This window comes from Tripterygium wilfordii, chromosome 6 (assembly GCF_013401445.1).
Source record: "Tripterygium wilfordii isolate XIE 37 chromosome 6, ASM1340144v1, whole genome shotgun sequence".
NCBI lineage: Eukaryota > Viridiplantae > Streptophyta > Magnoliopsida > Celastrales > Celastraceae > Tripterygium > Tripterygium wilfordii.
Window position 1 is genome coordinate 1,248,329 of NC_052237.1, and position 14,260 is coordinate 1,262,588.

The following is a 14,260-nucleotide window of genomic DNA, read 5'->3' on the forward strand; positions in this document are numbered from 1 at the left end:
TAATCGTTCATAGAGAAAGATGATTAGTTGGGACAACATCCACAGAACCTTTCGTTCAATGTTGGAAAGTAAAGATATACAGCTAAAATTCTTTGAGCTATCAATGAACCAAAATGTATCATCTCAATCCAAATATGCAAGGAAAATGAACATTTATTCTCATTTCAATTTGATGAATATGGTTCAAGAACAGTTTATTACGTGGAACAGTCAAGGCTAGAAACTGCACTTACAATGTATGAATTTGCTTTGCAATACCGACATTTCCATACAGCAGCAACGTTGGAGCTGGTGGAAGCAAAAGCAAAATCCACAAAAGGAGCTTGAGCGAATGGTGGTCATTGCAGTGTTCTCGCCACTTGTTTATTCTGAATGAATAGCTTTTAAAGTGTCTGGAGCGGAACAAAAGAACAAGATACTCGTAAGTAAATCGCGAAATGAATAATCTTATTGAATTCGTAAGGAAGAACGAAGTATAAATTGGCATTTAATTAGTACTTACAAGATAATTGGGGGTCAAATAATCATTGACCAAAGAATGTATGGAACACTATTACACAAAATGATTGTAGAAGCAGTTGACAGGTTGTCATAGATGTTATCAATTCCAATGCAGCTACCAGTACCAAAGATCTGCCATGGTGAACACAAAATGTGCCTATATATTTACTATGCAGATTTAATTCCAGAACAAAGTAGTATAGTATACGGAAACTGCAAGAAAAAAGAGTAGCTGGTGAGAAAAATGAAGGTTGAATTTATCAAATCAGACTAACACTCTAAAACCAAGAATACAACACTAAGGTCTGAACGGTAAAACTTACAAACTCATAAGGCTAACGGATTGGCTATACCAAACAAATAGGATGAATGAAGAAGATTTTTATATCTATAAAGTCTTGATTTGCAGTATTTTATCTTCCAGGAAAAAAAAAAAGAAAAAAAAAACACCTCAAGTTGCATGGCTTTCAGTTGTTATCGTTGTCATGAATTGACCAGCAAATGAACAAGAGTGATGAACTGGTATGTTACAATATCAATATAGATATAGGCTGCCAGAATCAAAAGCCTAAATGTCAAGTGCTAGAACAGAGCATTACAACACTGGTACCATCAAGAAATACTGAAATAGTTTTCCAATCCATTAGCAAGTTTTTGTTTGAAGTCGAGTCGCCCAACTAACTTTTCCTCTCTACTTGTTAATTTAAACAATCCAAATCAAAACGCTAAACTTTGAGCCAGGACCTAATGGCTTAAATGCGCCTTTTTTTCCTCTCTTTCTTTGCAGCTCTTGTTGATTCAACACTCAAAACTTGTAGACTATACTTAACCTACAGATAACCTATTACTTTATGGCCATCAGTTATCAGAGTACTGAGTATGCCTATTGACAGCAATGGATCTAGATAATATCAAGAATTTCAGAGAGCATATCACAACATAATTGGAATTTAAGGCATACGTCGAATTTAAGAGCAAATAACTTGCGCTTAGAGTGAATACAAATAACTCTTAGCCACATGCAAGATCGTTTCTACCTGCAAGCATTTTATCCTCATGAAATCACCAGAGGGAACACAATGCTTTTATATTCAACTGGTGGAAAGTTTATACCTTGTAAATTCACCCTTTTCTTACAGGGTAAGGTGCAAAGATTCAGTAATCTGGCTCAGAAGCTACTTGTCCCTAGGGGGTCATAATCATATGCCTCCCCAGTTTTCACAAATCTACCTTTCACGCGCTTTCTCGTATCAGCTCTGGCCTTTCGAGAGGCATACCTTATTTGTTTGCCGAACCTGCGCATAATGTAGGAGACAGATAAGTTAAAATATGCTTATATGATAATGTAAAAGACAGTGATTTCTTGAAGTTTCTCCTTCCTAAAAGTTTTCCTTATAATCTATCTAGTGAATGAGGTGCATTCTGTACAGTACAGATAGGGTAACTTCAAATATAAATTTTTTTAAAAAAAAAGACGTGAAAGGAACTTTGCAAGAACTTTTGGAGGTTACAATAAATAAAATCTATTTTGAAATGTAACATCAATTTAAATCTCCTCATAGCGAAAGCATAATACTCTACTTAATTAGAAAAAAAACACATACATCCGCGTTTTCTTTTTTTCTTTGTATCGCATCTTGGCTTTATCCCTTGCTTGTGGGCAACTAGCCACCAGATTTGGTTCCCATGGAGACTCACCAGTCAAATATATTGGCGATAATCCGCAATCTTGGTAATCAGCAACGCTACTTTCGCCAGTGATGTTGGAGAGTGAAAGTGACATGCTGGAATGAATTTGCCCAGTAGGAAAACCAATATTTATGTTTCTGTTGCAACCAGGATTCACTAACGTACAATTAGCACTATCATTCATGGTCTGCATCATACTGGCTGAACCCCCAGCACCAGAAGATTGGAAAGCCACACAATCATATTGTCCTGACGATGCCTAAAGAAATACGCAACTGTATTGTCAGCTATGAGTGCTGCAAGCAAACTCTGGTCGGGTCAATGAAGAAACCAGGTTCAGAAGGAAAACTACATATAATTATGTTCAAAATGTATGTCCTAAGCCAGATGCATGATTACTGATTAGAGAATCCAACATCATTGTTGCTGCTATTTCATCCTTTTTGACATGCCAAAGCAAGTAAAAACCTTGACTCGGTCTTTTTAGGTAGAGTGCCAAAAGCATTTTCATGCATCCAAATTCTCTGGGCCATCATCGGGAATGGTTAAGAGCAAATAAGCCATCTCTCTAAGCACAAGATACACTCAAACATAAACAAAAAGATACACTCAAACATGAGATTTGGCCAGTCAGATTCCCATGCAATGAGGATTCAAAACTGCAGATATCATAAACAAAAAAATCGTGACCCCCAAATGCTTGCTCACATACAGTCGAGTATTTTAGCAAATGCATGAGATGGAATATGAAAAATAGGAAGAAAAAAATATACAAAAGGTAACTTGATATATGAAAAGTAAAAGTGGGAGGTAACCTCAAAAGCATTCTCAATAGGTTCATTAGATTTGGTGGCAGATAAGGTTTTATCCATTAAGTTACAGCTGTTACCACCATCTTCGAACGGGTATCTGCTATGACCTTGTGAACATCCAAATATCTCATCAGCATTTTCAAAGTCTAAAGGGAGATCGTCGATGCTGAGACCTTCACAAAGATCGTCTCCATCACAAAGTCCAACATCCTTAAAGCTGGAGCACGCCTGCTGGAGAAAAGTATAACATAACAGAAGTATAATTAACCAACCGGAATAAACAATTAATCATATAAGTTGGAAGGATCATATCAGTTGATATTAATATAAAATAATTCTAACCAAATAACCAGAAAATTACCTTTGGCATGTTGGACTCCTCTGGCAATAAAGGTGATTGATCTTTATAGTATGGCATGTAATTTGGATTTGGAGGAATTAAAGGAGGTGTTTCCATCAAAGGTTCAAACTTGGGACAATGTTCTAGTTCACTTAATTTGCTAGCAACAAATCCAAATGGCCCCTCATTTTCTGACGGCCCAATACAGTTTGCTACGGAGTTCTCAGTCACGGACACAGAACTAAGCGGTTCCCATCCAACATCATAGCCACCTGAAGAAGGTGTCTCAAGAACTGAAGCCCAAATCCTTGAAAACTCTGCCAAAGAAGGGCATCCTGTGTAACAAGTCAAGGCCTGGCGCCGATGGCCCATGGTCGAGCAAGCATTGCCATTCCAATCACAGCCTTGACAAAGGGACAATTTCTCATCCATACAACGGACCATTGCAGGTTGTGAATTGCACTTATCGCATAAAAGAGAACGAGAATGCCTACTTGACAAAGGGTTTGCAGAATGTACACATCCATCACAATGCAGGCAAAGCCGAGCCGAATCTGATTTACAATATACTACTGCTCTCACCACCCGGCAAAATTCACAAACAGGTTCCATGCTTTCATCCAATATAACTCTACCAATCAATTCATTCCTCTTAACTAAACTTCCTAAACTACGGCTTGTGGCAGGAATCCGGCCTTATTTGTTCTAATTCCTCAAATCAAAAACTCCCTAAACAAACCTTCACCATTTCAAAGCAAAAGAAAGAGCAAAATCAACATAAGCCTATTTGATTAATTAAATCAAGTGTTGATATAGCTGAATAAGAACAAAGTGAAGAAAGATTGTGAAAACGGGATTGCACTTAGAGACCAGTAGGAAAATGTCGAACACCCACCACAAACCAAAGCAAAACAGAATCAACCGATATCAATGGCATCAACGAAAGCAACAATGAAACAACATTGATCGGCGAAACGAGCAGACATTGCTCTTCGAATTTGCTCAAGCCTTGTTGGTTCTGGGGGACTAAAGGAAGCTCAGTTTTAGGTTATTGCTTCGGGCATTGCCCATTTATTCACGTTTCTCCTGGACTTACTGGGTGTGTGACACTTGGCAAAACCTGGACGAGGAGAATTGATACTATGATGACGTGGATGGTCTCTGCTTTAGAAGATTTGGCATTTTTACTCGGGTTCCAGTTTGGGGAATGGCAGAGGTTGTGAATAAGAAGATGATTGAGATGGGTTTGTGAAGGAAAACAGTCACGTTTATTGCCACTTCAGCCAACGCGACGTAGTTCCAGACTTCCAGTTGTGGATTCCCTAACAAGTTTTGACCAATACTTTTTACTCGCCGTCAAACGTGTACTCGGTTCTGGTCCTTCTAGATAGCGTTGGACTAGGGCCAGGCTGGGCCCATAAAGTAGCTCGGAAGAATGGGCCGTACCTTCATATTGCCCTTATATCATAAGGCTGGGCTAATGGGCCTGGAGGTTTGACCCGAGCTGGTTCGTAGAGCCCATTGGATCACTATTAGTGCTATCCTATCATCTTTCGATCCCTATCCCCCGTTTACCAGCTGGCAGTCAATAGGTAGAGCCCATTCTGATCGTAGGGCTGAAACTCCACCATACTGCATCGCAACCGCCAACATCCATTCCACCCTAATCACCATCTCATATGTAGCTTTGGTTAAGATATAATGTGATAGTAGCCACGTGTCAGAAATTCAGTTGATGAACCCTTCTGTACAGATAACATTGGTGCAAGAGTTCCAATTAGAAATCCCCTCTAACCACTCAAAAGTCTCATAATTTTCCTCTTAACACTATTATCTGAGAGACCACGATGGCCTCTTAAAATGTTAGCCGCCGGTGAGCTCCCCGATAACCACAATCGGCAGTTTGAGCCGAGCAATTTCGAGCCAACCACGCCAAGAGTGCTAACAATACTATCATTTGTGCTTGAGAGGATAGTGGCTCGAAACGACCAGCTGGCAGATGGGTTAAGCCAGCAAGTGAATGGGGTGAGTTACGGATCTGCTCGGCTTGGGAAGAGCCTCAACGTGTTTCATGGGGTGAGGGCACCAAACATAAGCATACCCAATTACTTGGAGAGGATTTACAAGTACACAAACTGTAGCCCATCTTGTTTTGTGGTTGGGTTTGTGTACATAGACAGGCTGGTCCACAAACACCCTGACTCGCTAGTCGTATCCTTGAATGTTCATAGGTTGCTGGTTACAAGCATAATGGTTGCTTCTAAGATGCTGGATGATGAGTAAGTACCTCTTTCTGCAATTTAGTTGATGGGAGTTGTTGAAATTCCGTACCCGAACACATGAAAGATACTGTTCACTCTGGACATCCACCTTCACATCTTGTTTATCATGGGCCGTAATCAATGGTTCTTATGCATGAAAATGTGTCTTCAATGTGCTATGTGAGAGAAGATGTGCTTTGTTTATAAATCACTAGGTTGATTAAAATAATTTATTTTGGTTTTTTGATCCCATATTATAAGATGGATCACGAAGGAATTAAAGATCTCACTCCAAGCTATACATATGACTTTCGTCGAATAACGTTTTCTATTGAAATGCTGAATTTTATATGTATCTATGAGATTGAGTATGAAATTATGTTTACTTGTTTTAAATTGAGCATCTGTTTCCCTCCTTTTTCTTGCTGGGATTGGAAATCCTGTATTTTACATATCCATACGATTGAGTCCTTGGGTTTCCGTATAAGACCAATGCGTAATTTTTAGTCTTACAAGAATTACTTTCTTCACTGATCTTGTTGTTGGATGTGTTATTGCGCGCAGGCACTATAACAACGCATTCTATGCCAAGGTAGGAGGGGTGAGTAATGCAGAATTGAACAGGTTGGAGATAGAGCTTCTTTTTCTTTTAGACTTTGGAATTATGGTAACTTCTCGGGTTTTTGAAAGCTATTGTCTGCACTTGGAAAAGGAGATGTTGTTGGCGGGCACTAATCAGAGAATCGAAAGGGCACTGGTGGATGATGTCACTGAAATCTCTGTTGATGATACTCAAACTTCTTCACCACCGCAAGTTGCGGTTGTGGACTAACCTGGCGTTTGTATGTAAACTAAGGTCATTTTAAGACTTATTATTGTAAGACATTGTTCACTTTATCGGGTACAAGTCAAAGCCCAATAATCATAGGGTTTTTAAGATCTTTCATGGCTCGGATTTTAAATCGTGTCTTACTAAATCAATGAAATAGACTTATAAAGTGTTCAAGATATTTATTTTAATTGATATAAGACTCTTATCAACAATATAATTAAAATTGATGAAAATTACTCACAACTTGACAAAGAAAATGTGGTATTTATTAGAATTTAGAGATATTGATGACTTCTACTAAATTTAACGTTCTTAATGAAGATTTACCCTTAAAAAATACGAAAGTGAACATTAAAGCAACAGAACATGTTTGTTCCTTCGGCACGACCCCAAGTTTTAAACCTCATCTGGATACGAGTCATACGACCATGGCAGAATCATCGAAGGAAGACCTGTTCCAGCTGATCAAACGATTCGGGGCTTATCTCTCTCTGAGAATGTCCAGTATCTTCCCGATCTCTCTCGAAAACATGGTGATTGTATTTCTTATCTTCTCTTCTCTTTATACCAAATTTGTTATTTTCATGGATTGTGTCGCGGATCTGGGATTGGTGCAATTAGGGATTGATTTAGAGTTTCCATTTAGAATATGATTCTTGTTCTATTCTTCACACAACCCGCGATTGGGAAGTATAGTGATTCGGTGACTTCAGTTGTAGCTCTATTAAATTTTATAGAAAACATTCGATTATGCATCACATTATAGTAGTAATTGATCTTTCGGGTGAGCATTTCTTCTGTTGAAGCACTTTTGCCACTAAAAAATTGTGCACTGTCTTCATTCGCTAGTCTATACGACTATACTTGAATTGAACCTAGTATTATGTTGCTTTAATGAAGCAAAATCAAAAAATAAATAAAAATCAGCATGCATTGTTCAGTTATTTCCTCATCGCTGTCTTCACAAGTGGGCGAGTTACTGGTAATTAAAGCAAAATCTATTGGACTATTTATAAATAATTGAAATAATCATAGCAATGAATTAACACAAAATGTCCCATAAATGTGGGGGTGCCATGGTCTACCTCGTAAAATTTTTCCTGCCAAGAGCAGCGACACTTATCAGTGAAGAACTGAAGATATAGTAATGATAATGAAAACTAACTTAACTATTTTCTGCCACTGGTATTGCATAATAAATATAGTATATGTGCGCTGCAAAACTTTAATGGCCTGAGATTTTGAGATTCTCTCCCTTTCCAAACTGGTACAGGACCTACGATCTGTTGGGGCTGTCACGGGGCTTGCTGTTGCAATAGTGTTCACTTGGAGGCTGTTGAGGTCACCTAGTGAGCCTCAGAGAAGGCAACCAAAACGCCAAGCACCCTCTACTAGTGGTTCTGTTGTGGGTGTTCAATCAAGTGCAACATCGGACCCTCTGGAGTTCCACCACAATCAGAGGATCTAAGAGCACAAAATGCTGTTGATGAGTTCTTCCAGCCTGTAAAAGTAAGAATCAATCGTCTTTTTGAAATCTCAACAATTATTTCGGTTTACTAATTTATAGGTTGTAATTTGTTGATTCTTTTGTGTGTTTTCAGCCGACATTGGGGCAAATCGTTAGGCAGAGATTGAGTGAAGGAAGAAAGGTAAACATATACTATGTTGTGTTTCTCAACATGATAGTTGTGCGATCCTTATTTGTTGGAAGTACTATTTACACAGGCGGCTATTATCCTTTTTTGGCCAATAGTAATAGAACTAAAATTGGAATGTTTCAACTATGTGTGTTTACATGATTATGATTCATTATAATATCAATTATAGGTTTTCATTTTTGAAGAAATTTAGTGTACATTCCAGTCAAATGCACTTGTGTAGACAGCTTGGTTTCTGACGTCTTTTCAACTTAGATCACAGAATAAATTCATATTGTTTGTTACTAGTATCTAATGCCTGCCATCTAAGACTTTTGCTTGTTTATAAGCTTTGGTTTAATCTTGGCTGAAACATAGATATCGATGATTCACACTCTAGTGGTTCCAACTCCCTATTCATATGTGTACATAATTAACTTAATTGCTCATAATTAGAAGTAATTCTAAACGAATATGTAGTTGGAGTGCAATAATTTTAGTTGAGAATTTAACAAAACATGGTCATACACTTGAAATGTATAAAAACAAAGCCAGTGTACAGGTCTTCCACAATGTTTTTGGGGTTTGGAAAGAGCACATTTGTGCAAACTTGTCCCCTAATATTAGATGCCTCATGCCTGTTTTTGTGAATTAAACTTTAGACGCTTATGTTTCAATGAAGCAAATTTATGACAGCACCAAAACCCTTTATGTATGTTTTAGTAAGGCTTGTCCAGTTGTCCACATTACCATCAAAAGTATTGTTTAGTGATTTATAACATTGCTTATTTATATGGTAATGGAAAATACTCTTTGGCAATCACTTGGGACAACTTCTCTCTGAACCATTTTAGTTTTGCAAAGTGTCAATACGCATATGATTAGCCTGGTTTTCTTATTTAGAATGTTTGTTGGGCACTTTATCTGACCAAGGGGTTCCATAATTGACATTACGTATTGAATCTGTTGAAGGTGCTCTAATTTGGCCTGAGGATTTTCACATGATATAAAAGTTGACTAACTTTATCAAGCGGGTGTGAACCTGACCTCAAGCGTGACTGAATGTGATTAATGAGCTATCTTACGGCTCACTTTTCCTTATATGAACTTCATGCCTGAGTTGTTATGCAGACTCATTTTCCTCCCTCTGAAAAAAAAAAATTCACACTTCAGTAACTGTTTTATAGGTAACTTGTCGCTTGGCTGGAGTAATTCTTGAGGAAAGTAGTCCAGAAGAGCTTCAGGTGAGAAAACTCTTTTGTTGTGAACTTTGTGCTTGGACAACTGTAGTCAGAAATCAATGACATGACTTTTTTTTTTCTCTGGGACAGAAACAAGCAACTGTGAGGTCCTCAGTGTTGGAAGTTCTGTTGGAAATCACGAAGTTTTGTGATCTTTATCTTATGGAAAGAGTTCTTGATGACGACAGTGAAGTGAGTCTAAAGCTTGTACATTCACTCTTTATACCATTCTTATCATTTTCAAATTTTAATGAGGTTTGTACTTGTCGGTTAAGCAGTTTTCATGTTTTTGACATTCTGAACTTGTGTCTGCAGAGAAATGTTCTTCTCGCTTTGGAAAATGCAGGAGTATTCACATCTGGTGGTTTGATCAAAGACAAGGTAATTGGTTTTTGTAGCTATGAGTTTGGATTGCAAGAGTTGCAAACATCATTTTTTCCCCTCTTCTAAATGTAGAAATTCTGTCTGCCTCAAGTTTTCTAGCCTGGCACTTTAACAATTGGTATCCAACTGAGTGAGCTATTGTGTTATACTTACGTGAAATGTAATTGCAGGTTCTCTTTTGTAGTACAGAGATTGGACGCACATCTTTCGTTCGCCAATTGGAACCAGATTGGCATATTGACACAAATCCTGAAATCGTGACGCAGTTAGCTGTATGGTTTAATTCCCCATAATTTTAGATCTCCTTCTTCAATGACATCCACAATATGTATACTGTCTCATTATGCTTCTTTCGTTGTTCTTTTTCTGTAATGATTGCAGAGGTTCATCAAATATCAGCTTCACATCTCTCCTTCCAGACCAGAAAGAACTGCATCTAACGTGTTCAGCTCTACATCCTTGGAACAGTTCTTTGGATCCCTTTGACTCTAAAACCAAGTCCAAGATGCAAATATAACTTACACTTGTTGGCTTCTTCTGCAACATTCATCTGGCATCCTCCACCAGTGGTAGTTGTATGTCTCTCCTCTCATTCTAGTGGAAGCCTCATTTGTTTGAAATTTGTGCAATAGGTTAGTCACTATTTTTACTTTGTGAACTGGAGTTTGAGTAAATTCCCTTTGTAATCTATCCCAGTCAGAAGGATCCATAATCTGGGCAATAGTTTTTGCAGTAGAGTAGCCTGCCTGCCACATGGCCTGTGGAGGGTTTTGTGGATGTAAGTATTGGCAATGGCATGAAGAACTTTCAAATGAAATGGTTTGAAAGTTTTTTTTTTTAATGGTTGATGCACCCGTAATTGCAGTCGTATGTAAAATCCATTATGGACCGCTACAGCCCATTTTTCGATTTTGTGGGCTACTTCATGGGCTAATCTGCGGGCCTCTTTGGGCTTTTGGGAAGTCAAAGTCCTTGAGGGCCCAAAATAATGAAAAGAAGGATTAGGATTTGCTGAGCACAGTAACACCATGGTCAAGCGCAGTACCTGATTTTATGACACCGTCACAATAATAGTCTGTACTTTGTAGAAAGTTCAAATAGGAATAAGGTCGGTAGAGACTAGAGATGCACCGAAAATGGAAACTATTTGCCCCAACGAGTCGTCGACGTTTGGTGCGATGAAGAAATCTCTGCTCTTCTTCAATCACCTTCAACTTCCGAAGTCCAGGAAATCTCTCCACCTCTCTCTCACTCACTGTCACTTGTGCTTCTCTGAATTGAGAGATCAAATTACTGTGTTCAAGGAGTAATTTGAGAAGCTTTTATCGGAACGGCAATGCCGTGGCGTCGAAGTGAAACAAAGTGGAGATTTCGGAAAAGGTATGCTCCATGCCTCTATCTATGATTTGAACGCGGAATTCCAACCTAGAGTCGATAGGGTTCTCTTATGTAGTTTATGAATATAGAATCAATGCAATGCATTATACTATTATCAAATTTTACAGGATTTATTTATTAAAATGCAATGAAAACATCAATGTATGGGAGTGATTCATCGAATAGTATAACTGTATAATTAGAGTCGAATGCAGGACAGATAGCCAACTTTGGAGTTTACATAATTGGTGTGCTATGGATGATGATTTTGATAAAACATAGTATGTGTGGAGATTGATAGGTCATGGAACCATTGTAGTTTGTAGAGTATGATGTTGTTTTACCTTAAATCGGTTAAACATGGCATGTATGGAGATTGATAGGTCATGGAACCATCGTAGTTTGTATTTGCCAAATTGCCGATATTTCAGTATCAGATTCCTTAAGGCATGGGAATTATTACTTGTTTTGTTGATAGGGTAACATTCAATTATGGTTATGACGGGGATTTCACCTGAATTTACTTTTCTTTAGGTGGTTGGACTGCATGGCATTGCCAGATGATGTTGATTGATGCAAATAAAAGACCTGGTCCTCACTGTAAGAATTGTTCCTTTCATCATTAATTCCATCAAAAAGAAAATAGTGTAATTGTGAACGTTTATATAAAACTCCTTGACTATACATTTATATAAAACTCCTCGATTATACAAATATTTTCTCATGAAATCTATGGGCACATTATTGGCATGCTTGAGCTGAATATTCTCTAAGTTATGATTTGTTCATCACTTCTTCATTTGCTATTCTAAATATTTGAAAGGTAAAAAAATGTTCACTCTCTCATGTCTTACCACGAAGTAAAATGACCCTTCCAGTTTATGAGAAAACTTACACGTGTGACATTATTATATGCAAAATATTGAAAAATGATCTGATACAGTTCAATATGTGACAGTGATTTGGTTCTAGCATCTCACTGGAGGATTATTTTTTATACATTGACGATCTCCATGTGCTGAAAAGGTGAGGATGCTCCTTCTTATATTTACCTAACAAATTTCTGGAATAAAAAGTTAAGGTACCATTTTTCTTGGTTTACGGTGGCAAAAAGCTGAAGAAATTGCACAGCCTATTCTAAATGCTCTTGGCGATGACCATTCAGTATGTTGTTAAGGTTGTTTTTAGACAGAACAGATTCTCTTTTGGTTTTTTTGCTAGAAGGCTGAGTATATTATCAATTTTCTTTCGGAGTTGTGACCATTGTAAATACTTGCTAGCTGCTACTAAAAGAAATGCTCTTGTGCATGCTGAACCATGAAGGAATCTTGCTAATGCTGTTTAGTTGAGGTCTAGGATGATTATAGGAATTCATCTACCTTGTTATATTATTTTTTATCACCTTTATTTTGACTCTACAATCTGATTTTGTTTTTCTTTATTTTGCGCCAGGCATGGCGTTCTTTCCTACTTTGCAGAGTTGTATGAACCATTCCTGTCATCCTAACGCAAAGGCATTCAAAAGAGGAGGTATGCCGAAAGCTAAGTTGGTCATTCCCATGCTTTAGAAGATACGTGTTTACGTACTTTGTTCTCCGTTCTAAGATGCAACTCATAGGTCTTTCCCATACCTGTAGACTGTAGTTGGTAACAGTTCTGACCGCTTGATGAAATTTTATATGCATAACGTCAACATGCAGGGCAAATAAGAACCAATAACATTTTGACTTTATTTTCTTAGGGATTGTTCTTGTTGAGAATTTCACTTCTGGAAACCCTATCTGCCTATGACTTGTCTTCTCACTTTAATCCATGTCCTTTTTGGCCTCCATTTCCCTCAATTTAGGATAGAGATGGACGTGCATGTTAGATCCATTAGCAAATGAGAATAGGTGATTTATCTGCACAGCTAGTACCATTTATTTTCCTCACTTTTTCTGGCTAAGCATTGCAATTGGTTTATGTTGTTTCCACCTGAATTTAATTGATCATGGGCTCAGCAGGGCTGTGCCGACCCCACTCAAATTTTTGGGCCATAATCTCCATCCAAACCCAGTCCAAATGCAAATATACATAAAGGCTAAAGCAGGAAGGGGCTGGCCAGACTAAAAGCCTAATAAGATAAATTTGGGCCGAGCTAGCCCAATAATATCTGGCATACATTTTTACCCAAGATCGGCACATGAATAAATTGTTTCTCAAGCCTGTAATTCTGGCGAGTCTGGCGGCCCAACCCAAAAGCTAACGGGACTCTCTCAGCCTATGAATGATTGGGCCTACATTTTATTCATGGGCCGTCATGGGCCCATGAATAAATTGTTTCCTAGGTCGGCCCAGCCCAAAACTATCGGGACTACATTTTATTCGAGGAAAACTTTAGTCACACTCCACTTTTTACTAAAGACACCCCGTCAACTCAGTTTTACAAGGGATGATCAACTCAAATTGGGGTGTCTTTAATAAAAGGTGGGGTGTGATTAAAGTTTTCTTTTATTCAAGGACCGAGCTCGGCCCACGAGAATAATGTTACCCATGGCTATATTCAGGCCTGTATGACTGCCCAGCTCAAAACAATCGGGCCTACATTTATTTATGGGCCGATCTCGGCCCATGAATCATTTTTACCAAAGCTATATTGCAGGCCTGTGTGGCGGCCCAGCCCAAAAATTATAGAGCACACATTTTATTATTGGGCTAAGCCCGGCCCATGAATAATTGTTTAACACAGCTATATTATTCTGGCTTGTCTGACACACAGGCCCAAGAACTATTGGGCCTACGTTAAAAAATCGGCCTAGCTCAGCCCATTAATAAATTGACCCACTCCCGTATTTCTGGCCTATGTTGCGGCCCAGACGAACAAGGAAAAATTGTTTTCCAAGCCTATATTTCTGGCCTGTCTAGTGGCCCAGCCCTAAAACTATCAGGCCTATACTTTAACCCTAGTTCGGCCCATCAAAAAATGTTTCCCACTCCGGTATTTCTATCGTGTCTGGCGGCCCAGCCCCATGATCGGCTATAAACCCTAATACTTTTTATTCTTATGATGATACAATACACACACGAAAAGATGGCTTCTATAACACACACGAAAAGGTGGCTTCTATATGAGATGAGGATTTGAGGACCCTGGTTCAAATAGCTTACCTTAATTCAGGGCCTGAACTGGGAAAAAAAAAGGTACAA

General features: G+C 38.4%; 2 protein-coding genes and 1 pseudogene across 6 annotated transcripts; 2 read left to right on the forward strand and 1 right to left on the reverse strand.

Annotated features, from left to right (window-relative positions):
* Positions 1–77: 77 nt before the first annotated feature.
* Positions 78–4,574, reverse strand: LOC120000522 (putative zinc finger protein CONSTANS-LIKE 11). 5 transcript variants are annotated; one of them, XR_005468632.1, is made up of 6 exons: positions 3,364–4,573; positions 3,006–3,230; positions 2,106–2,449; positions 1,615–1,796; positions 503–714; positions 78–392 (listed from the first exon to the last, which is right to left on the reverse strand). XR_005468632.1 is itself a non-coding variant. In XM_038848635.1 (4 exons), exons 1-4 carry the CDS (start codon positions 3,952–3,954, stop codon positions 1,780–1,782), a joined length of 1,086 nt encoding a protein of 361 aa, XP_038704563.1. In that variant the 5' UTR covers positions 3,955–4,574; the 3' UTR covers positions 735–1,779. The 5 variants fall into 5 exon arrangements, 2 of the variants coding, with proteins under 2 accessions (XP_038704563.1, XP_038704562.1); XR_005468631.1 differs by having other exon boundaries at positions 78–380; positions 3,006–3,233; XR_005468630.1 differs by having other exon boundaries at positions 3,006–3,233.
* Positions 4,575–5,104: 530 nt separating this feature from the next.
* Positions 5,105–6,549, forward strand: LOC120000992 (cyclin-U1-1). The gene is made up of 2 exons (XM_038849193.1): positions 5,105–5,621; positions 6,168–6,549. The coding sequence occupies exons 1-2, from the start codon at positions 5,203–5,205 to the stop codon at positions 6,433–6,435; spliced, it is 687 nt and encodes a 228-aa protein (XP_038705121.1). The 5' UTR covers positions 5,105–5,202; the 3' UTR covers positions 6,436–6,549.
* A 197-nt stretch (positions 6,550–6,746) lies between these two features.
* LOC119999327 lies at positions 6,747–12,950 on the forward strand (annotated as a pseudogene).
* The last annotated feature ends 1,310 nt before the right edge of the window (positions 12,951–14,260 follow it).

Excerpts from the sequence above, each read along its gene's own strand:
- LOC120000992 (XM_038849193.1), top strand. The coding sequence starts at position 5,203 with ATGTTAGCCGCCGGTGAGCTCCCCGATAACCACAATCGGCAGTTTGAG. Across the intron at positions 5,622-6,167 it reads TCTAAGATGCTGGATGATGA|GCACTATAACAACGCATTCT; the intron begins GTAAGTACCTCT and ends TATTGCGCGCAG.
- LOC120000522 (XM_038848634.1), bottom strand. The coding sequence starts at position 3,954 with ATGGAACCTGTTTGTGAATTTTGCCGGGTGGTGAGAGCAGTAGTATAT. Across the intron at positions 3,234-3,363 it reads AGGAGTCCAACATGCCAAAG|CAGGCGTGCTCCAGCTTTAA; the intron begins GTAATTTTCTGG and ends ACTTTTCTCCAG. Across the intron at positions 2,450-3,005 it reads CTATTGAGAATGCTTTTGAG|GCATCGTCAGGACAATATGA; the intron begins GTTACCTCCCAC and ends GTATTTCTTTAG.